At 37.5% G+C, this 24,853-nt stretch overlaps 1 protein-coding gene across 2 annotated transcripts in view; it reads right to left on the bottom strand.

Moving 5' to 3' along the window:
• DERA (deoxyribose-phosphate aldolase) overlaps positions 1 to 14,836 on the bottom strand; it is a 125,563-nt gene extending 110,727 nt beyond the window's left edge. Inside the window, exon 1 of one of the 2 annotated variants that reach the window (XM_020994369.2) lies at positions 14,710 to 14,836. In XM_020994369.2, coding sequence (XP_020850028.1) covers positions 14,710 to 14,740 — 31 coding nt within the window. In that variant the 5' untranslated portion in view covers positions 14,741 to 14,836. The remainder of the gene's footprint in view (positions 1 to 14,709) is intronic. The other variant, XM_078155341.1, reaches the window with a different exon arrangement.
• Between the last annotated feature and the right edge of the window lie 10,017 nt (positions 14,837 to 24,853).

A 24,853-nucleotide genomic window follows, 5' to 3' on the forward strand; every position in this document is an offset into this window, starting at 1 on the left:
ATATTCCTTTGATCTATCAGTCTAGCCATCCTAACAAAAAAGGAAAAGTGTTAGTCTGGCATGATGGGTCCTTGATGAAGCCATGACAATTCTCTGTGATCATCCCTTTCTTTTCTAGATGCTCAATAACTATCCCTTTAACACTTTGTAGAATTTTGCCAGGAGTCCAACATTTGTCTCCAGTACTCTGACATCTCTCTCATTTTCCATAGTCTTTTAGGGATCCCTGATAGTGGCTCAGGATTCACACTTCTTGTTTTATTAAAATATCCAAGGATGATCTTAGCATCTCTCTAATTGTCTTTTGTATCAAAAGTGCTGTCAATTTTTGTTGTCTGTTCCAATCCAAAGATCATTCTCCTTGACAGAGAAAAAATAAAATAAAATTAGAGTAGAACAGCTCCAAACTTCTCTCTCTCATCCCATCCTATTTTTTTTTAATCTTTCTCTTTTTCCTCTACTACTGAAAAAGCTGCACAGTATCTTTTAAAGTCAATCTTTTTTGTCCTCGGCTTTTCTTACAAGCCTCAGCTCATTTTAAGCTTCAGTATTCTCAGTAATGGTAATCAGACAACATCATGCCATGCTTTCATATTTATACTTCATCACTTGCCCTCACATCCACCCTCTGTATATGTTTTTTTAAAAGCTAAGGTGGAAGATGAGTTCTCTGTGCACCCATGCCAGGTTCTGTAGATAACTCCCCCTGTTCCCCATCAGAAATGTTTTTCTTTTTCTTCAGTATTTCATTCTTGAAAGTTTCCCATGATTACAACCAAAAATAACATGCCCAGCAAAACTAAGTATAATCCTTCAGGGTAAAATAAAGGATATTTAATGAAATAGAAAACATTCAAGTATTCCTGATGAAAAGATAAGAGCTGAATAGAAAATATAACATTTAAACACAAAACTCAAGAGAAGCATTAAAAGGTAAATAGGAAAAAGAAATTTTAAGGGAAATCAATAAAGTTAAACTCTTTATATTCCTATATGGGAAGATGATAAATGTAACTCATAAGAACTTTATCATCATAGATAGAGGGTAGGAATGGGAGTCAGTTATTTTGGGATGATCTCAAAAAAATGAAGGGCTGAGAAAGAAAGATGAACTGGGAAAAGGGAGAAGGGAGAAGAAGAATGGGGGAAATATCTTACATAAAAGAGGCACACAAGGAAGAGGTTTTATAGTGGAGGGAAAAAGGAGGGGGGCAGTGTGGCAGGCAATGCTTGAGCCTCACTTATATTGGAATTGGTACAAAGAAGGAAGAATATATATATATATATATATACACACACACACACACACACACTCAGTTGGGTAAAGAAATGTATCTTACACATCATAAAAAAGGGGAAAAGACCCATATGTACAAAAATATTTATAGCAGCTATTTTGGTGGTAGCAAAGAACTAAAAATTGAGAGGATACACATCAATTGAGGAATGGCTGAACAAGTTGCGGCATATCAATATAATGGGATACCACTGTGCTATAAGAAATGGTGAGCAGGCAGATTTCTGAAAACCTAGAGAGACTTACATGAATTGATGCTGAGTGAAATCAGCAGAACCAGGAGAACATCATACACAGTAATAGCAACTTTGTGCTACTATCAACTTTAATAGACTTAGCTCTTCTCAGCAATACAATGATCTAAAAAAATTCCAAGACTTATGATGGAAAACACTATCCACATCCAGAGAAATAAATATGGAGTCTGAATGCAGATCGAAGCATACTATTTTCTCTTTTTTTTTTCTTTCTCATGGTTTTTCCCTTTGTTCTGATTCTTCTTTCACAACAAGACTAACGCGGAAATATGTTTAATATGATTCTACATATATAGCCTATATCAGATTGCATGTCATCTTGGGGAGGGAAGTGGGGAAAGAAGGAGAAAAAAATTGGAACTCAAAATCTTATAAAAGTGTATGTTGAAAACTATCCTTATACGTAATTGGAAAAAGTAAAATACTACCAAATGAAAAAAAAAGAAAGAAATGTATCTTACCCAGCAAAGAAGTAGGAGGGGAAGCATACAGGAGAAAGTGGGGAAGTGATAAAATGGAGGGCAGGTTCAGGGAGGCAATGATCAGAAGCAAAAGAGAATTTTGAGAAGGGACAGGGTAAGAAGAGAGAGAAAAGGATAAACAGAAGAAAAGAGAAGACGGGGAAATACACAGTAATCATAACTGCGAATGGATAAACTCACCCATAAAACAGAAATGGATAGCAGAATGCACTAAAAACCAGATTCCAGCAATATGTTATTTACGAAAAAAACACACTTGAAACAGAGAGACAGAGACAGAGAGAGTTAAAATAAGAGGCTAAAGCAGAATCTATTATGCTTCAACTGAAAAAAAAAAAGGAGTAGCAAGCATGATCTCAGGCAAAGGCAAAAACAGACCTAATTAAAAGAGATAATCAGGGAAACCACATTTTGAAAAAGGGTACTATAGACAATGAAGTAAAATTTCTCTGATAAAGGCCTCATTTCTCAAATATATAAGAAACTGAGTCAAATTTATAAAAATATGATCCATTACCCAACTGATAAATGGTCAAGGGATAGGAATAAGCAGTTTTCAGGAGAAATCAAACTATCTATAATTATACAAAGAAATGCTCCAAATCACTATTGATTAGAGAAATGCAAATTAAAACAACACTGAGGTACCACCTCACACCTATCAGATCAACAAGCAAGACAGAAAAGGAAAATGGCAAATGCTGGAGGGGATAAGGAAAAATAGGGACACAAATGCACTGCTGGTGGATTTGTGAACTGATTCAACCACTCTAGAGAACAATTTGGAGCCATGCCCAAAGGGCTATAAAATTGTGCACACTCTTTGACCCATCAATAGCACTATTAGGTCTATATCCCAAAGAGATCAAAGGAAAAAGGGAAAGAACCTATTTGTACAAAAATATTTATGGCAGCTCTTTTACTGGTGGCAAAGAATTGAAAATTGAGGGGATCTCCATGAATTGGGGAATGGCAGAACAAGTTGGAATATATGATTGAGATAGAGTACTATTGTGCTATAAGAAATGACAAGCAGGAGGAAGGAATAACATACACATTCAATTGGGTATGGAAATCTATCTTACCCTACAGGAAAATAGCGGGGGGAAGGGGACAAGAGAGCAGGGAGATGACAGAGGGGAGGACAGATTGGGGGAGGGGGTAATTGGAAGCAAACACTTCTGAGGAGGGACAGAATAAATGGGGGGCAAGATAGGATTAAGGGAAATATACTTAGTTTTTCACAACATGACTACTATGGAAGTGTTTTGCGTGACTATACACGTATAACCTCTATTGAGTTGTTTTTCTTCTCAATGAAAGTGGGTGGGGAGGGAGGAAGGGAGAAAATTTGGAACCCAAAGTTTTAAAAACATGTTAAAAAAAATGTTCTCACATGCAACTGGGAAATAAGATAGATACACAGGAAATGGGGTACAGAAATCTATCCTGCCCTACAAGAAAATTGAAGGGGAAGGGAATAAGAGAGGGGGGAAGATAGAAGGGAGGGCATATTAGGAGAAGGGGCATTCAGAACACATGCCATCTTGGGGTGAGGGGAGGGACGAGATGGGGAGAAAATTTGGAACTCAAAATCTTGTGGAAGTGAATGTTGAAAACTAAAAATAAATTAATTAATTTTTAAAAAAAAAGAAATGACAAGCAGGACAGTTTCAGAAAAACCTGGGAAGACCTATAGGAACTGATGCAAAGTAAAGTGTACAGAACCAGCAGATCACTGCACACAGCAACAGCAATATTATAATGATGACTAACTGTGAAAGACTTAGCTACTCTGAGGAATACAGTGATCAAGACAATTCCAAAGGACCTATGATGAAAAATACCATATACCTCCAGAGAGAGAACTGATAAATCTAAGTAGAAATTAAAGTTTAATTTTTTTCAATTTCTAAATAAGTGAATAAATAGATATTTGCATGAAAAAAGTTTCCTATGACTGCCTCTGCTCAAATGGAGGCAAGATTAAAAAATTTTCCTTGTTTTCATTCTCTACACTGAAAATTATACAAAGTATTAAAGAAATCTACTTTGTCCCAACAAACAGAAAGACATATATTTTTAATTACTCTCGAAAATACAAATGAAGGGGGCAGCTGGGTGGCACAGTGGATAAAGGACTAGCCCTGGAGTCAAGAGGACCTGAGTTCAAATCTGACCTCAGACACATAATACTTCCTAGCTGTGTGACTCTGGGCAAGTCACTTAACCCCAATCGCCTCACTAAAAACAAAACAAAACAAAACAAAACAAAACAAACAAAAGACACCAGCCCGAAGTCAGGAGGACTTGAGTTCAAATATGGCCTCAGACCAAACACTTGACACTTACTAGCTGTGTGACTCTGGGCAAGTCACTTAACCCCAATTGCCTAAAAAGGAAAAAAAAAAGAAAAGAAAATACAAATGAAGGATAGGGACTAGACCTGTTATTTCACTGGTATAGGGAATGCCCTGATGAGAATACCATCTCTACCATTATGAGTTAGTCTCTTTTCTGCAACTTATAGTCTTAAAAGAGTTGCTTAGAACACCATGAAGCTAAATGACTGGCCCAGTCACATATATGCAGCCAGTACATTTCAGAAGAGAAACTTAAACATAGATCTTCCTAGCTCTGCAACTAATTCTCTATCCACTATACCACATTGCTTCTCCAAAATACAAATATCGAAAATAAACTATATTTCTTCTCTTTTTCCACCCCTAAAACTTAATTTATAAAATCCAAATAGCCAAAGTATGAGTTTCCATCTCATTGAAAAAGGAACCAAATTCCTCTCTCTGGCTCTGCTATGTAACACCTACCTTTCAGAAGGAGCCCTTATCATCTCTCCTGTCTTCACATACTTTCCACTTTCTGAGACCAAGTAGTATAAACCTTAATATTGCTTCCTCCCCAATTCATGCTGCCAAAGAGCACAATTTTAAATCTTAACAAAATATTTGATGACATATGCCCAGAAGGCAGTGGTACATCTGTCATAAAACAGGGTCCCTTTCAAGTTCATTTCTGGATTTTGTAAATTCAGGTTGAGAAGTACATAATCCTATTGAATTTTTAGAAATCTGTACTAAGAAAAAGTACATAGTTACCAGAAGATGTATTTTTAACATTTCTGCATGTCCTTATATCAAAAAAATGAAAATCTTATTTCTCTACAGTGAACTTTACAGAAAGTCTATCAAATGCAAATATGTGGCTTGTGATAACACTATTATTACCTTAAAAACAGAAAGAAAACACAGGCTTCTCTAAATCACCAATCAATATTCCAATTTTAAATGTATAGAACAACAATAACAGTACTAGAAGTAGTGTAAGTAACAACAATAATAACAGTTTGTATATTTATACTGTTTAAGTCTATAATAATAATAATAACTATAATTTACATAGTGCTGGAAGGTTTGCAAAGTGCTTTTTACAAATGTCTCATTTGAAGTCTAAAAAGAACTTTACCTTTAATTCAATAATTCAACATATTTTGATAAGTGTAATTAATATGATTCCCCTTCCACCCCCCCAAAAAAAATAGGAAAAGCAACTCTCTATTCCATTCTCTGAAAGAATACAATGGTCTCAAAACCTTAGGAAAAAATTTGTCCACTAGGTGTCTTTATTGAAAAACTTATCGGAACCTTGAATGAAAAAAGATTTGCTATTTATTTCTATTACTTTTCTATACTTTCAAAAGCACAAATGACTGAAAAATCACATAAATGGAACCTTTTAGGGAAGTAAATAGACTTTGACTCCTGCAGCAACAGAACCAAGGTTATTTCCTAGGTTTTTCAAGATTTCAAAAAATCTCTACTACATCCTAATGTTAAAATTAAACATTAATCCTAGTCTTGCATCCACATAATTTTCTACAAAACAGACTATTACTGCAAAGGTAAGGTACATATTGTGGAGTTAACTGAAAATTTTCAAAGTCCCCTTTCATGCATTTAATTCAAAGAGGATATATTTCAGTGTACCAATTCTCCAGTGACCATAAGGGACGGTGCTTTCCACTTAAATAATTTCTAGTGACATGCTTACATCACATTCTCAAGGGATCTGCCAGCTGTCACTTTTATTCACCTTTTCTTTCTGTCAAAGGCATTACATTTTAAGTGGAAGAGCCGCCTAAAATTGTTTGGAAAAATTCCAAACAATTAAAATCTACATGGCTCAGAGGTTTAAAAAAAGGGGTTTTTTTTGTTTATTCTTCTGTTTTAATTCCATTAACAATGACTATTCCCTAGAAAAAGAAGAGGTGATCATAAAGAGCCAGCACAGATTCATCCATAACAGGTCATTTCAAACTAACATTATTTCCTTTTTAAACAGACAAAACTAATAGATTAGAGGAATGCTATAGACCTAGTTTATCTAGATTTGGGGGAATGTGTCACACAATTCTTGTGGAAAAGAAAGAGAAAGGTAGACTAAATGATAGGACAATTCAATACATTAGTAACTGGTTGAATTCCAGCACAAAAGCAGTCATTAATTCAAGTTGATTTGATATCACTTTGAAAGAAAGTCTCTAGGGCAATATCACAGAGATCCATGCTTGGCCTCACGCGGTTAACCTTTACATCAATGTCTTGGAGAAAAGTATAAGACAGCATCTTTATCAAATTTGCAAACAACACAAAACTGAAAGGAGGAGAAAACATGCTGAATGATAATCAGGATCCAAAAAGATGTTCACAAGCTAGTAGGTTGGGCCAAATCTAGTAAGGTGAAATTTCTTATCTGTAATTCGTTTTCTCATATGGTTTCTCTTCCATGATTTTTTTAATAATGTGTTACAGCTTGCTCACATCCACCACATATCTCTCCATTGCCCTTTGGGTGAGTCTCAATTTCAATACTTTGAAGGCAGTAGTATCCCATGATTTGTAGCCATCCAATGTCAGTAGAAGAATATTATTGATTTTTTAAAAAAGGAAAGGAAACAAGCATTTATTAAGTAACTACTATGTGCCAGGAACCATGCTATGCACTTATAAAAATTATCTCATACAGTCCTCACAACAACCCTAGGAGGTAAGAGCTATTATTATCATCTCTATTTTACAATTGAGGAAACTGAGGCAGCTAGAAGTTAAGCGACTTCCCAGGATCACACAGCTAGTAAGTGTTCCAAGGTTGGATTTAAACTCAGGTCTTCCTGACTTCAAGACCAGCATTCTATCCATTGTGCTACTTGAGGAAAATGATGGCCCTTTATTTCAGGAAGAAGCTTGAGATCAGGAAAAGATCTGTTCATTTTACCAAAGGCAATCTAGCCTGTTCCTCCCACCTCCTGGTCAGTTCTGGGTCCAGTTCATTGTTCATTTCAAGTGTCTAACCAAGCGTATCTGTGGATTTTCAATCTAACTGCATATCAAAAGGCACTTGGTTTTTCAAAATCCACTTTGTTTTTCCTATTTAGATAGTTAGGATGGGCTCTTTTGATTATGGAATTCATCTAGGGGATTTCTTACAATCAGTATGATGTCATCCACAAAGAGGAGATATTTATTTTCAAAGTGAACTAGCAAGAAACATATCAATCCACTTCAGAAACAACACAGCATCTTCTGCTCATAGATTTCTGTGATGACAACTTTTATTCTACTTCACTCACGCACTTCTTGACTGGTAGTGTGCTGCAAACTATTCACTCCCAGCTATGCACTTCTTTCAGGAACCTATATTTCTGTAGTGCGTGTGGTATTCCATGAAAAGCAGCCATGTGGTATCACCAGAAGAATACCATTGTTCAAAAGATGGGTCAGTGTTTCAGGGCAGAATCTAAAAGCAATATGCATGTCCCCAAAGGCAAGCCCACCTACTCTCCTCTTGCTTAATGCTGAACCCATCTTACCATTCATAAGTAATGACTGTCTAATATAAATAATGTTGGGCCTTCTCTAAGGGTTGCCTGTCAAAGTCTGGACAATAGACATTTTTCATCCCCTTGGTTTTCTTTGTTTTTTTTTCTATTCTACATATTTAGACCTAATTCTTACGAGTAATTATGGATCTCACTTAGAAAGCTCTGCAGTATCATCAGAGAGATACGTGGCCAGAAAAGAAGGTGGAAAGATGGACAGCCTTCTTGCTCCACTACTAACCCCATCTCAACAAAAGAACTGCAAGGCTTCCACAATGTTGGGTGGGCCTTTTGTGACGTATTTAACAGGAGGACTTGAACAATAATCATACAGGATGAGAGGGCATGGATGGGTGACAATCAGGATCACTATAGGGAGTACCCATGTTGATGAGCTCAAAAGCCTATTAAAGCATGATGACAGTTTGGAGTTAACTGGGACCTCAACAATCATCTTGTCCAACCCTCTCATTTTGCAGATAAGGAAATTGAGGCCTAAAAAGGTTAAATAATGGGTAGTTGGTAGTAGAGGCAAACACCAGTGTTTTATGGAGCTTTTTTAACACTATAAAATACAACAGACATTTATTAAGTATTTACTCTATTTCAGAACATTGTACTAGAAACTGAGAAGACACAAAGTTTAAGAACAACACAAGTCACTGCCCTAGAGGAACTTATGATCTAGTGAGGTAAAAGGACACAAACACACCTATAATACACAATATTACATGGTAAGTGTATTAGAGTGTTACAAAGCAAAGCCCTAAAAGGTTTGAAGGAGAAGGTCATTCCCAGTGTGGTGGGGGTAGATTAGAACCAAGAAAGGCTTTCTGGAGAAAATGTATTTGCAGTTGGACTTTTAAAGGATAGGACAAGTTTAACAGGCAAAAAGGGGTAGAGAGGATATTCAGGGAATGGAGGAATGAGAGTACATTTCATGTTTACAGCACATAGAGCTGTCTGATTTTAGCAGAAACATCACGTCCATAGAAGGGCATAATATGAGATAAGGCTAGAAATGTAACCACCCTCAGTCGTGGAAGGGTTGCCAATGCCAAGCAGAAAGGTCTGGCCTTTATTAGGAAGGCAATGGGGAATTGTTGAATGTTTTGAGTGGAGGAGACTTATCAATCAATGAGCATTTATTAAGTGCCCAGTATGTGCCAGGCACTGCGCTAAAAGCCGTAGGTTTACAAAGACAATGAATGAATCAGTCCTTGCCTTTAAGGACCTTCTAAATGAGGGATTCTAAAAGGCAGAAGTAAAGCAATGAGAAGGGAGGGTGTTCTAGACATGGCGACAATCAGTTCAAAGGCAGGAAGACAGGAAATGGAGTATCATTTGTGAGACATAACAAAAAAAGTCAGTTTGACTAAACCACAGAGTTTGTGCAGGGCAGTAATGTGGAATAAGACTGGAAAAGTAGAGGCAGCTAGGTGGCACAGTAGATAGAGCACCGGCCCTGGAGTCAAGAGGACTTGAGTTCAAATCTGACCTCAGACACATAACATTCACTAGCTGTGTGACTCTGGGCAACTCACTTAACCTCAGTTGCCTCACCAAAAAAAAAAACAAAATCTGGAAAAGTAGGCTGGGACCAGGTTGTAAAGGGTTCTAAAAGCCAAAGACAGTTTGTATTTTATATTATAGGCAATAGGGAGTCAGCGGAGTTTACAGAATAAGGGAGTGACACAGACCTGAATTTTAGAAAAATCACATTAGCATCTGAGATCCATTGCAGTAGGAAGGGTCTCAAGGCAGGAAGACCATTTAGAAGGCTATAGGAATGGTCTAAGCAAGAGATGATAAGGACCTAAATCAGGAAGGCTGGGGACCATGTGAATTAATATGAGAGATGAATTGGAAATACAAAGATAAGATCTGGATATGATTGGATATATAAGGTGAGAGAGTGAAAAGGCGAGGATAATGCCACAGTTGTGAATCTTGGTGACTAGAAGAACAGCAGTGCCATTGACAGAAATAAGAAAGTTCAATAGGAAAGGTTTGGGGAACAAAGATATTTGGGGGAGAAGGTTAATTCTGTTCTAGACACAGTGACTTGTGATACTTACCAGATTTATAGTTTGAAAATGTCCAATAGGTAGCTGAATATATGTGAGTAGAGAGGTCAGAAGAGAGAGTTGGGCTAGACACATAGATTTGGGAATCATCTGCATAAACCCATAGGATATGATGAGGTCAACTGGTAGAAAAATATAGAGAGAACTGGGAAAACAGAGAAAGATTGAATAGACAACTAGTTGGAAAAAGAGAGAGAGAGAGAGCATGCTGTGTGTATACAAAACCAGAGGGAAGAAAGTATCCAAGAAGAGGAAGTTGAGCATCAAATGCTAGAATTGTTGAGAAGACCCATGATTGAGCAAAATCAATCAGATTCAACAAGTAAAAGATCTCTGGTCAACTTAAATAGCTAAAAAAAATATTCAATGCTCACAGATAGGCTGTGCCAATATAGTAAAAATAACAATATTACCAAAGTTAATTTGAACTTTTAATGCCGTATAACAATTATATAATTGTATCATATAATTATATATATATACAATTATATGGTACAATTATATATATATATAATATATAAAATGCCATATAACAAAATTATCAAGGGGATACTTTATAGAACTTGGTAAAATAATAACAAAATTCATTTAGAAAAACAAAAGACATATGATAATGAAATGATATAGGAATGAATGTGAAATAGCCCTTCTAGACCCTAAACTATATCATAAATCAGCAGACATCAAAAAAATAGAGTGATAGATTAATAGAACTAACTAGATGAGGCATAATGAGAATCAATGGAACTCACTAACTTAATATGTTTGATAAAGTGGAAAATATAAATTACCTAAGAAAAAACTCCTCATTTGATAAAAACTGTTAGGAAAATTGGAAAGCAGTCTGGAGAAATTAGGCCTAGACCAACATCTGGTACCATATTCTATAATACATTCTAAATGGATATGCAACTTTAATATTAAAGATCATATTATTGTTCAGTCATTTTCCAGACAAGTCTGACTCTTCATGACCCCATTTGGGGTTTTCTTGGCAAAGACAGTGGAGTGATTCGCCATTTCATTCTCCAGCTCATTTTACAGATGAAGGAACTAAGGCAAACAGGGTTAAGTGACTTGCCCAGGGTCACACAGCTAGTAAGTGTCTGAGGCCAGATTTGAACTCAAAAGTTGTTTTTGACTCCAGGCCTAGCACTCTACTATGCCATCTAGCTGTATTCCCTAAAGAACATACTATATTTTTAAAAATTAAAAAAGAAGCTCATATATCTGATAGCTATGGGTAGGAGAAGTATTCTTAACTAAATGAGAAATAGAGGCAATTACAAAAGATAAAAAGGTAACTTTGATTTCAGGAAAGTGATAAGCTTCTACACAGACAAATGTAATATGCCTAGTATAAGAAAGAAGGTGGTCAAATGGGGAAAAAATCTTTGTATCAAATTCTCTGATAAGAGTTTATTATTTTGTACATATGTGTATATATATATATATAATATGTATATATGTGCATATACACACATATGTGTGTGTGTACAAACAGCCATTTCTCAATTGACAAGTGGACAAAGGATATTAACAAACAGTTCTCCAATGAAGTATTGCAAAATATTCACAATCACACGAATGACTGCTCCAAATAACTAATAATAAGTAAATCAAAACAATCATGAGGTTTCACTTCACATCCTGCAAATTGCAAAGATTGTGAAAAATGGCAATAGCCAATTTTGGAGGACTTGTAGAACGATAAGCACACTAATACACTGTTGGTAGAGGTGTGAAATTGTGTAACCATTTTGGAAAGTAATGTGAAATTATACTAACATGTCCATACCTTTTGAACCAGAGACTCCTGTCACTGGGCTTATAACTCAAGGAAGCCACCAATAAGAATAAAGTTCCCAAATAGTAGCACTTTTATGGGAGGAGAATTAGAAACAAAGGAGATATCCATGAACTGGGGAATAGCTAAACAGGAATGTAATAGAATACCACCACACTGTTAGAAATTATATATAGAGAAGCACAGAAAATCTACATAAACTGATGCAGAGTGAGGTAAGCAGATGCAAGTAAACAATATACACAATAACTATGAACATGTAAATGGAAAGAACTGCATACCAAAAAAATCAAAAGTGAATGTAACAAAATCATAAAAACAAATTATGTTTTGTGAGAGGACACCCCCAGCCCACCCCTTTGAAAGTGGACAAGTGTTGGCACATTACACTTTTTCTGACTTTTTCACTGTATTGATCCAGTTGTGTTGATTTTTTTTTCTCTTTAAAAAATACTATTTGTTATAGTGGGTGACTTTCTGGGCAGGAAAGGGAGAGAGATATTGGAAATAACTATGATGATGTAAAAAACAAGACTTCAATAAAAAGTTAAAAAAAAAAAGATCACTGGTAACTTTAGAGAAAGCAATTTCAGTTATGTGATGAAGTTAGAAGCCAAAATGCAAAGGATTGAGAAGTAATAGAAAGAAAATACAGATGTTTTCCTAGGATTTTGGTTATGTGAGAGAAGAGAGCTATAGGATAATAGCTTTAGAAGATCCAGGAACAGCATTTTAAGGATATAACCAGATCTATGCCCAAATGGAACAAAACAAAACTTATAGTTTAGAACAGAAAGAAGGCGGAATTAGAAAGACCTATAAAGTTACGATAGTCTAAGCCAAATGGTCATATCAGCCTGTACCAGTGGTAGGGACAGACAGGAGACTAGAGACGGAAATGGATTTGAGAAATGTTAGGTAGATGAAATCAACAGACATAAGGGGTAATGAAGAGGAAGGAGTCAAATACAAACCCACGTCTAATAAAGATAGGTGAAAGCTGCTGATTCTACAGAAAATTAGTGACACTCTCTTTTTTGTTCAATATACCTAGAAGAAAGAGAAGTGACGTTTAGTTTTATGGTAGGTCTGATGAAGGCCAGAGGTTAACATTTTAAATAATATGAAGTTATCAAAGTAATATTAATCACCAAACATTGGCACAAATAATGCAATAGTAAAGGAAAGGGGCTTGTGAGACGCCACTTTTGTTCCACCAGGGACAAATACCTAAAAATATAAAACAACTAAAAATAAATTTTCCTCCAAAGGCCTTTGAAATCAACAGATAGTAGGTGTCAAAATATGAAGGACAGAGGGGTAGAGGGAAATGAAACTTTCCCAACTACTCATTAAGTCTACCCCAGCTCTATCCTTCACAGTAAGATTTTTCCTTTAGTAGCTATTTAAATTATCTCCTGAAGCCAAATATTCAGAAATGACTGATATTTAAAAAAAAAAATACAATGTGCTAAGAAGTAATGATTAAAGGAGTAGACTACTCAGTGTGTAAACCAACTGGATTTACAAAGTAAAGACTCTGACTGCTCCCAGAAATTCTTAAGCATTAAAGACCAGACTTTTTAATCTGTTTGAACTCATATAGCCTATTCTAAAAATTAACCTGCTACAATATAACACCATTGCATATAAAAATATTCAAGCTATAGTTCAAGCAGTTTTATAGAATTTTAGTTTCAAAATTCTTCAGAAATCTGAACTGAAATTCTTATGTCACCTATGTTTTCCACACTGAACTAAAACAAGAAATTATATTCTGGGGGAAATTACCAGAGATGTAATTTTTTTACAATTAGTTATAAATGTGTATATGCAGTATATATATTGTATATATAGTATATATGTATGCATGTATATATATGTGTGTGTGTGTGTGTGTGTGTGTGTGTGTGTGTGTGTGTGTGTGTATGGGGTCCCTTACCAAATACTCATACTCAATATGAGTTAAACTTCAAAGTCCAAGAAACTATCTGCCTTTCCACTAACTTAAGCTTGTTTTGAAATTCTTCAAAAGCAGCCCGGACAAAAAAGGCTGAGATTTTTCCTTGTTGGTTTGTTTTTGCTTGTTTTGCCACAAAGGGAACTGAAAGAGAGGAAGGAAAGGCTGAATGTAATAGAATGCGCTTTGAACTTGGAGGCAAAAGACCTAGGCTCAAGGTTCATCTATCACTTACAAAAGCTATGTACTCTTGGAAAGTCACTAAATCTCCTTGAGCCTCAATTTCCTGTTTGTAAAATGTAAAAACCTCCCACATTACTGAAAGGGTTAAATGAGATCATTTAGATAAAGCTCCATATAATGTGGGTTGTTATTATTATTATTTACAGTTATTACTGCCAATGATTCTGAAACATTAGTAGGAAAAAAAAACCTATAAGGACGCATCCTTTTCTCAGTTACTACCATTCTCCACCAACGAGAAAAACTGATTGAACTAATTGAACACTCGTGTTACCTTTCTCAGAGAAAATAGTTTTAACCGAAGTAAGAAGGGTGAAAGTGCTCAGCACACATACACCCCAGTGAGAAGCCGTATCCCTGGGTCTCCAGTATCCGGAAGGGTGAACGGCTTTCCTGCCAGTATTCTGAGGGACTCTGACAGAGGGGATACCGTGCACAGACCTAAAAACTGACAAATAAAACCACCCTGATGTGCTATTGACCATCTGCTGACTTGCTTTAAGACATAGGAACTGGAGCCTAGAAAAGATTGACCTAAATGCAAGACTTTTAAGGGGCTCCCCATCTCCGCGATGGTGACTAGTCACACTGATTCCCAAAGGCAGGAGCCCATGGGACAAGCTGGAGGTGGGAGCAGACAAGTAACCGCTGTAAATAAAGTGAGGCCTCGGGTGCCTTACCAAATTCTGTGCCTTGATTGTTGGCAGACATAATCAAACAGCAGAACACCGTAAGCCACAGCACCCAGAGAAGGAGCAGCAGGTTAAATTAACGTCCCGCCTTCAGGTCTAGCACTTCCTTCTTCCTCCGCTCTCCCACGTGTCATCAAACTACGCCCCCATTTGCACATTACACTTTCCTCCCACCCACATTGGAGGCGGGGCATAGCAGCTGTCTTCAGTCTTCTCTAGGAGGAAAACTTTAAAAACAAATAAAAAAACAAAAAATTTTGCCATCTTTTGAAGTAAAATCCCTCTGTTTGTCACATATCTTTTCTCCTCTCAATTTCTTTGTAATCCTGTCTTTTTGACTGTGCATGATCGATTCCCCAAAATTACTTCTAATTTGAACAGTACTGATAACCTACTTTCTAGATTTGCCACCTCCCTTCATCAGGGTACACTAGCATTTGCTTTTAAAATTCTGCTCAGGGCAAAAAAATGAAAACCACTGAAAACAATTGAAGTAGATGAGATGAGGGAGAGGAGAATAAGGATGTCTTTACCAAAAATTTCTTGCTTGCAATCTTTTTTTTTCTAAGTTATCTGAAGTCATTCATTCATTATTGGTTCGTCATTTGTTCTTGAAGAGGACCATGACATGTCATGACTTGCAAGTAAATTGGATTTACATGAGAGAGGGCTATGCAAAATCACCAACGGCACCCTCTCTAGAGTCAAAGATTAGGACGACTGGATGTGGACTCAGGTCGGACCTGGGTTTGAATTCTGACTCAGACTCTTATTAGCTGTTTGACCCTGGGCAAGTTACTTAGCCTATTTTCCTCATCTGTAGAGCAGGAATAATAATATTTCCTACCTCACTAGGTTATTGTGCAGATCAAATGAGATATTATAGGCACTTTGCAAACCTTTAAAGTGCTATATAAATTCTAATTGTTATTATTGTACATAATCATAAACAAATCTGGAAAAGGACCACTTTCCTAACATTATTTAACTGAAGGATGACACAGTACTATATATGAAATGTCATTAGTGGTGATATATAGCTTTTTTTTCTCTCTAAACAAAAGATAAAAAACTAGCATTAAGGACCCCATAGAATGGTAATGCAGTTCTAGGCTAGAGTTCATAAGAATTCTATTCAGATTGTTTTGTTTATTATCGAGATTAGGAAAACTGGTCCAAATCATCCTGGATCCCAAAGTTCCAACACAAGATATCCCTATGGGATTTAATGACTTTCAGGGAATAGATAATCTGAACTGGGTTTGCAGGCATCCTGGAAACTTTAAATATATTATTGAATGTGATCTTCACACCCACCATGTGAGACAGAGGGCAAATATTAGTATTCAGAGAAAGGTAAAGAGTTTGTTTTGAACAGTGAGTCAGATATATCAGCGGACCCTCCACTTGGGAGATATCTAGTAGGCAGCTGCAAAAGCAGGTCTGGAGATGAGGACAGTGGTCAGGGTTGGAAATACAAATTTGAGAGTTATTCACAAAGAAGTGATGGTCAAAAGGTGTGAAAGTGAATAAGATTATTGTGGAAAATTGTAAAGAGAGAAGAGGACTGACAACACCACCTTGGAGATTGTCTTCTTTCAAGAAGGAAGAAGATCCTGGGCATGGGGTGGAAGGAGCAGTTAGAGAGGTAGAAGAATCAGAAGAGTGTCATGTTAAAAAGGTAAGGCAAATATATACAAAATAAAGAAGGACCAGTACTACTAAGAAAAGATCAATGGGGGTCAAATATAACCTTCAAGACTCGATTTTGTGGAAAGCAAATGAGTAATAAGACAATAGAGGATTTGGGTGAAAGCGAAGGGAGAAATGCAACAGTAGCTCAAGGAAGCAGAATATTCAAGAGAAGGCTTTTGAAGGGATGAATATGATTCATCATGTTTCAATACCAATTCAACAGTACATATAACATACATACTTTTTGCCAAGCATGGTTCTAAGTGCTGGAGATACAAAGACAAGAAATGAAATAATTCCTGCCCTCAAGAAGTGCATCTTCTATTGGTGTTAACAGTACATACACATATAAGTTTATACATACACACATATACATATGTATACATATATACATATATATACACACATGTAAATGGAAATAGAAAACCGCATGTGTGAAATAAATATTGAAATTACTTTTCTCTCTGTTGGTTGTTAGTCTTTGGTAATATGCATATTAGCATATTAACAGTGGCTAAAGTTCAGAAAAATATTTAACCATCTAATTAAGATAGAACCTCCTTCTATGCATGTTCATTAGTTTTCTTAAAATGTATCTGTCTCAGAGTACCATATTTATTTCTAAGCTGGATCTGTGTGTGTGTGTGTGTGTGTGTGTGTGTGTGTATGTATGTATGTATGTATGTATGTATGTATGTATGTATGTATATACCTTCCCTACTCCCATTCAGCACTTCGGAGCTGCTAATGCCCACGAAAGAAAGTTATGCAACTGTGTCGACTAGATCTACTACAAGTTTATGTTATCTACTGGTAACTGGATCCTCTAGTCCTTCCAATAGTCCTTTCACTCTTCCCTGATTGACCCCCTATATCACACTCTCTACAGCATCTGTTCCAAACCTACTCTTCTGTCCTGAAGTCACCAGTACCAAGCCCCTTCAGTCATCCTCCTCACCAGTTTTCAATTTCATTATTCCCTGACTTTTCAACTACTACCAACAAATATAGCTAGATCTTCCCCATTCTTAAACAACTGTTATTAGATAATGACATATGTAAAGTCTCCCCCTTTTTTCTTTCTTTGTAATTTTACATATAATATTCTATACTGATACATATAGAGTATTACATATATAATGAAAAAGAGAGAGAAATTACATATACCATTGTCTAATGATGGTTGTTTAAAGATGATGGAAATATGGCTGTTTGTAAGTTCCTGCTAAGTGTTAGAGGGCATAAGTTGTGTAAAACTGTATCTTCTTCTAGTCCTTCTGCCACTTCATTCCCCTCCCTTCTAAGTCAGTGTGCTAAGTTTAAAAGTAGCCAATATAAAGTAACAATATCAGGAAGTAAGATTATAAAAAGGAATCTAGAAGTCACATATAAACTGTACCAAAGGTCAAAGAAGCATAATTTGCAAACTGTATCATATATTAACCAAAAATCACATCTTACGAATATGTGCTAAAATCAGGAGAAGCCATCTAGGCTTTGCTGTAAGGGACTTTAAGCTCCAGACATCTGCATTAAGACCAGCAGAACACCAAATTTTGCTGATAACTTTGGCATGACATGGACATGTTAACTTTAAGTTTTATTGACAACTTTGAGAGGATATGGGTGTGCTAATGAACTAACCTCAAGGTGGCATGGATAAGAGTTAGTCTGTCCCCCACCAAAACCTTATAAAAACAAGACTCCAAACTCCTCTCCCCTCTCCATCCCACAGCTGAGCACACTTTCATTTCCATCTGGGTCAATGCTGCTAAGTGCTCCCAATAAGTTATTCTCTGTGACTTCTCCCCTCCCCATTTTCTTCCCCATGCTGCCTGCCTTCCTCCACCCCTTCATCTCTCTGCACCATCCCCCCCACCTTTTGCCACTTGTCTCTATTTTCTGTGCCGTTCACCCCAGCAACACTCTGTGCCTTTATAAAGTATGATTACAGCCTTATTTCCCACTGCCATTGTGGTCTTTTCTGGAAAGTACCTAAAAAACCAGGCATGACTGCCCTGTTTCATAATTTCATAAATTATTAGCAAATGCACTCAGTACTGGAAAGTCCAGCTAAGGATAAAGTGTTTCCTTGGGGAAGCCAGGTTCCCATGATTGGATATTTGTAGGCAGCAGGCAAAGTATGGCAACAAGCACAGATTAAGCATTTACTTAAGTGTTAGTTACTATGCTAAGCACTGGGGATAAAAACCCAAGCAAAAGACAATCCCTTCCCTCAAGGAGGTTAAATTCTAATGGGAGAAAACAATAACAAGTGAGAAGGGAAATGGAAGGGGAGAGCTACCAGAAAACCAGAAGCACAGCCAGGAAGGGAATGGAAGTGAGCTGAACTGAGCCTGTTCCCCAAATGGGGGCCCAGGAGGGATTCACTAGGAGGTCTCCACAGCAGAGAGATGTTCCACTGTCAGAAGGCCACAGAGATAGAGCACTTTCTCAGGATGAGGAGACCTGAGGGAAGCTCCAGGGTACCATGGTACAGAAAAGTCAAATTCAGAGCGAAAGGGAAAGATTTGAGTTAGGTTTTGAGGTGCGGATGAAGACAGTTAATAGAGCTCACATCATATGGTTTGGCTTTGACTTTCTCAATACAGTAAAAAGTGAGGTCACTTGCTGAAATGTAATTTTGGCAGTGGTTGGGGGCTTGAATAATTGCTGTGGGGAAGGTGATGTGTTTAGTTAGACTTCTGATTGGTGAGTCCGTGGCCTGGACACTTTCATCAGATGCCCAGGTTATGCTCATTTCACTTCCAGCTCTACTCCTTACTCTTCAGCCTACTACTCCCTCCCCAGCAGCCTTGCCCCATGAGAAGACCCTTCCTCCTTCATATTCTTGAATCGCTTTCCAGCCCTCCTCTTTATGTTGCTTTTCTCCATTAGAAGGCAAGTTTCTTGAGGGTAGGGACTTTTTTTGCTTTTATTTGGATGCCCAGAGCTTAGCATAGTGTCTGGCACACAGTAGCACTTAATAAATAAATGCTTTATCCACCTATATCCATTTTCCAGATAATAAATAGAAAGAAGATCAGGATTAGAAGGGACCGTGGAGATCTAGTCTAATATCTGATTTTAAGAAGTCTAGATCCAGAAAAGTGGTGAATTCCCAAGATTGCATGGCTACTTAGGGAAGGAACTCAGAGCAAAACTGATGTACCTTGGAGCAGCTAGGTGGCGCAGTGGATAGAGCACTGGCCCTAAAGTCAGGAGGACCTCAGTTCGAATCCATCCTCTAGACCAAACACTTGACACTTACTAGTTGTGTGATCCTGGGCAAGTCACTTAACCCCAACTGCCTAAAACAAAAACAAAAACAAAAAACTGATGTGCCTGAAGGGAAGAGGGAATTTGAAGAGAGTGAATGGGGGAGTGGGGAGAGAATGAACATTTATATAGCACCTACTATGTGTCATGCACTTTGCCATGTGCTTTTTATAAATATTAACTCATTAGATCCTTACAACCCTGTGAGGTAGGTGCTATTATTATCGCTATTTTACAGTTGGGAAAATTGAGGCATAGAAAGGCTAAGTGACTTGCCCAAGGTCACACAGCCACTAAGCGTCTGAGGTCAAATCTGAACTCATTCCTCTCTGACTCTAGGCTTAGCACTCTATCCACTGTGCTGCCACCTGCCTCTAACTCAGAGTAAATTTCATTTTCCTTAAACCACATTCATACGGGTTGGAAAATATTACGGATAACTCTACCAAACAAGGCAGCTGAGGGCCTTAGGAGTTATTGGCTGAGAAATCTGGAAAGCCTGACAGATAAATTCAAGTAAGCAATCACTTATTATGTGATAAGGACTATACTAAGTTCTGGGTATTCAAAGAAAGGCAAAAAACAGTCTTTGCCCTCAAGAAGCTGACAATCTATGAGGAACATAACACGCAGACAACTATGTACAAACTGTACTAGACAGGATAAAATGGAGATAATCTCAGAGGGGAGGCATTAGCATGAAGGGAGATCAGAAATCACATCTTTTTTCAGAAGATGGGATTTTATCAACCAGTTGAAGGAAACAATTGAAGGTAGGGAAGGCAGGAGGCAGAGCATTGCAGGCATGAAGTACAGCCAATAAAACCAATAAAACTACTGTTAGGAGACAGGGTGTTGTGGGCAAGGAGGCCAATGTCATTAGATTGTAGAATTTATGGAGGGGAATGAAGTGTAAGAATATTAAATAGAAAGGACCAGGGAAAACTATGAGTATAATTGACCATTTCAACAACAAAACCATCAGAAATCTTATTATTACCTCAGTGGATGCAGAAAAAGCTTTTAACAAAATACAACACTCAAACACTAGAGAACATAGGAATAAATGGAACTTTACTTGAAATGATAAGCAGTATTTATAAAACCATCAGCAAGCATCATCTGTAATGGGATAAGCTAGAAGCCTTCCCAGTAAGATCAGAGATGAAAACAAGGATGTCCATTATCACGACTATTATTTAATAGCTATAAAAATAAGAGAAAAAGAAATTGAAGGATTTCGAATAGGCAATGAGGAAACAAAACTATCACTCTTTGCAGACGTTATGCTTAGGGAATCCTAGAGAATCTACTAAAAAAAATTAAAGCAAAAGCACAAAGAAAATAAAAAAGGTGAAGAACACAATTACATCATGTATCCAGCTACTGCATGAAGATCTCCAATGAAAGGAGGTAAACTACCTCCTAACCCAGCCAAATCCACTTTTGGACAACTCTAAATGATGGAATGTTTTTCCTTATATCAAACTAAAATTCCTTTATGATTTCCACTCATTGCTTCTCTGCAGCAACGTCTTCACATGACAGACTTTCAGATATTTGAATACAAATGTCAGCCCTAAGTCTTCTGTTCACCAGGCCATACATCTATAGTTCCTACAATTAATCCTTTTTATGTACTAATTCAATGAACTTGGAAATCTCTTGTAGAACAGTTCAAAAATTTGCGTTTTCTATCAGTAACATGACACATATCAAAGCTAGGAAGGAAAGCTAACGTTAGATTCAGGATACAAGAAGATCTCAGAAGGAAGGTACCTTTGGGCTGAATTAAGATTTAATAGAAATGTGATCTTGGGTCCAAAATTGAATTTTTCAAGTATAAGACAAGAATTTGTCTGAGCTTCATAAAAATCAATTATTTGACTTCCCATCCTCACCCCCCAATCCCAGACTAGTGATTTCATTGTGGGGCTAGGGAGAATGACTGAGAGGACTCCCCATGTAGGAACTCTCTCCCATGGATAAGTTGTCAATTTCTGTCTTACTTTCGTCTAAGAGGATTCTGGAGCACTAAAAGGTTAACCATATTTGACATGAGCCATATCCAAAAGCATGGTCTTTCTTGTATCTGAGGCTAGTCCTTCACTGCTTCCATGTAACTGTGGGAAAGTCATCCAAATTTCCATTTCATCTGTAAGAGGAGATTGTAGTGGGAAACACCTAAGATCCATTCCAAATCTAAATCTCTGTGATAGAGTAGCAAAAAAACCCAAAAAACAAAAAACTTAAACTGCACAAGAGACATAATGGCTAGGACTGGGAGACAAACTCCATGATGAATTCTGCTGCAACCAAGACATCTGGAGCATTACGCTCATTTTTAGTAAAAACACTGACAAGTTGGAGTCTATCCAAACCTTGGTGACAAGGATGTCAAGGGTCTCAAGATAATACCATAGAAGGAGGGCGGAGCCAAGATGTCAAACTGAAAGCAGTGACTTGCTTGAGCTCTCCCCCAAATCCCTCCAAATACCTATTAAAAAATGGCTCTAAACAAATTCTAAGGCAGCAGAACCCACAAAAAGACAGAATGAAGCAAATTTCCAGCCCAAGACAACCTGAACGGTTGATCAGAAAGATATGGGCTGTGAGAGGAGTGCAGCTCTATGTGGGCGCGCAAGCCTCAGCAAACCTGGAACAGGCCTCAGAGGATTGAATCACAGGCAGCTGCGGTGGTTTCCAGAGCTCTCAACCTACAAATGCCAAAGACAACTCAGAAGGTCAGTGGGAAAAATCTGTTTCTGCAGTGAGAGAAAAGCTAAGTCTCAGCCTTAGTTCCCCAGCAAGCACAGCCCCAGGGTGGTGGCTGCCTCCTGAGCTTCCGGCCCACAGACTGAGGGAGAATCAAGTGGCTGATCAGAGGGGGACTGCAGGGATCTCTTTGCCAGTGCTGAGGCAGGAATATCTTGCTTTGCCTGTGCTTGGATCTGGGTCACAGTTATGAGGGGCCGTTCTGGGGCACGGAGGAGAAATGGCGTGGTGGAGCTCGTAGTGGCTGTGGAGAAGAAACCGTCCTCAGTTCCAGGACAGAAAGGAGTGCTTGCGGTCACTTATAGACTATAGGCCAGGAAAGGAGTAAATACCTCGTCCCTTATCATACCACCTTGCAAGAACTGAAAATTTACAGGTCCCTACAAGTATCTCTGAAAACAGCTGTACAAATCCCCGAAGCTTGGGACAGTACATTCTCCACATGGGAAGCAGGCCTCTACCTTAATAAAGAGTTTATAACTCAAGTAATTGGCTGGGATCGTGAGCAAACCTCACAAGAAGTGTCAGACCATAGAATCTTTTTTTTTGGTAACAAAGAAGATCAAAACATACAACCAGAAGAAGACAACAAAGTCAAAGCTCCTATATCCAAAGCCTTTAAGAAAAATATGAATCAGTCCCAGGTCTTGGAAGAGCTCAAAAAGGATTTTGAGAAGCAAGTAAGAGAAGTAGAGGAAAAACTGAGAAGAGAAATGAAAGTGATGCAAGAAAATCATGAAAAACAAGTCACCAGCTTGCTAAAGGAGACTCAAAAAATACTGAAGAAAATAACACCTTAAAAAATAGCCTAACCCAAATGGCAAAAGAGGTCCAAAAAGCCAATGAGAAGAATGTCCTTAAAAGCAAAATTGGCCAAACGGAAAAGGAAGTCAGAAAACTTACTGAAGAAAATACTTCCTTAAAAATTAGAATAGAGCAATTGGAAGATAGTGACTTTATGAGAAATCACAACACAGTAGAACAAATCCAAAAGAATGAAAAATTAGAAAACAATGTGAAATATCTCATTGGAAAAACAACTGACCTGGAAAATAGGTCCAGGAGACAGAATTTAAAAATCATTGGACTATCTGAAAGTTATGATCAAAAAAAGAGCCTAGACTACATCTTTCAAGAAATTATCAAGGAAAACTGCCCTTATATTTTAGAACCAGAGAGCAAAATAGAAATTGAAAGAATCCACAGATCTCCTCCCAAAAGAGATCCCCAAAGGAAAACTCCTAGGAATATTATAGCCAAATTCCAGAGTTCCCAGGTTAAGGAGAAAATATTACAAGCTGCCAGAAAGAAACAATTCAAGTATTGTGGGAACACAATCAGGATAACACAAGATATAGCAGCTTCTACATTAAGGGACTGGAGGGAACGAAATATGATATTCTGGAGGGCAAAGGAGATAGGATTACAACTAAGAATCACCTACCCAGCAAAACTGAGTATAATCCTTCAGGGGGAAAAAATGGTCATTCAGTAAAATAGAGGACTTTCAAGCATTCCTTGATGAAAAGAGCAGAGCTGAGTAGAAAATTTCAAATACAAGGCTCAAGTGGAACACAAAAAGGTAAACAGGAAAGAGAAATCATAAGAGACTTATTAAGGTTGAACTGTTTACATTCCTGCATGGAAAGATGATATTCATAACTCATGAGACCTTTGTCAGTATTAGGGTAGTTGGAGGGAAAAAATTACATGCATGTATATATATATATATATATATATATATATATATAGAGAGAGAGAGAGAGAGAGAGAGAGAGAGAGAGAGAGAGAGAGGGAGAGAGAGAGAGAGAGAGAGCACGCTATAGATAGAGGGCACAGGGTGAGCTGAAGATGAAGGGGTCATATCTGGAGAATAAAATTGAGGGGTGAGAGAGGATTATGCTGGGAGGAGAAAGGGAAAAGTAAAATGGGGTAGATTATCTCACAAAAAAAAACAGAAAAGGCTCTTACAGTGGAGGGGAAACAGGGAAAAGTGAGAGGGAATGAGTGAATTTATTCTCATAAGTTTTGAATTAAGGAAGGAATAACATACACTCAATTGGGTATGGATATCTACCTTACCCTACAGGAAAATAGGGGGGAGAAAGGGACAAGAGAGCAGGGGAACGATAGAGGGGAGGGCAGATTGGGAAAGGCAGTAATTGGAAGCAAACACTTCTGAGGAGGGACAGGGTCAAAATAAAGAATAGAATAAATGGGGGATCAGGATAGGATTAAGGGAAATAGTTTTTCACAACATGACTACTATGGAAGTGCTTTGCATAACTGCACATGCATAACCTATATTGAGTTGCTTGCCTTTTCAATGAGGGTGGGTGGAGAGGGAGGAAGGGAAAAAATTTGGAACCCAAAGTTTTAAAAA

This window comes from Phascolarctos cinereus, unplaced genomic scaffold (genome assembly GCF_003287225.1).
Source record: "Phascolarctos cinereus isolate Bilbo 61053 unplaced genomic scaffold, phaCin_HiC Scaffold_1;HRSCAF=81, whole genome shotgun sequence".
Classification (NCBI taxonomy): Eukaryota; Metazoa; Chordata; class Mammalia; order Diprotodontia; family Phascolarctidae; genus Phascolarctos; species Phascolarctos cinereus.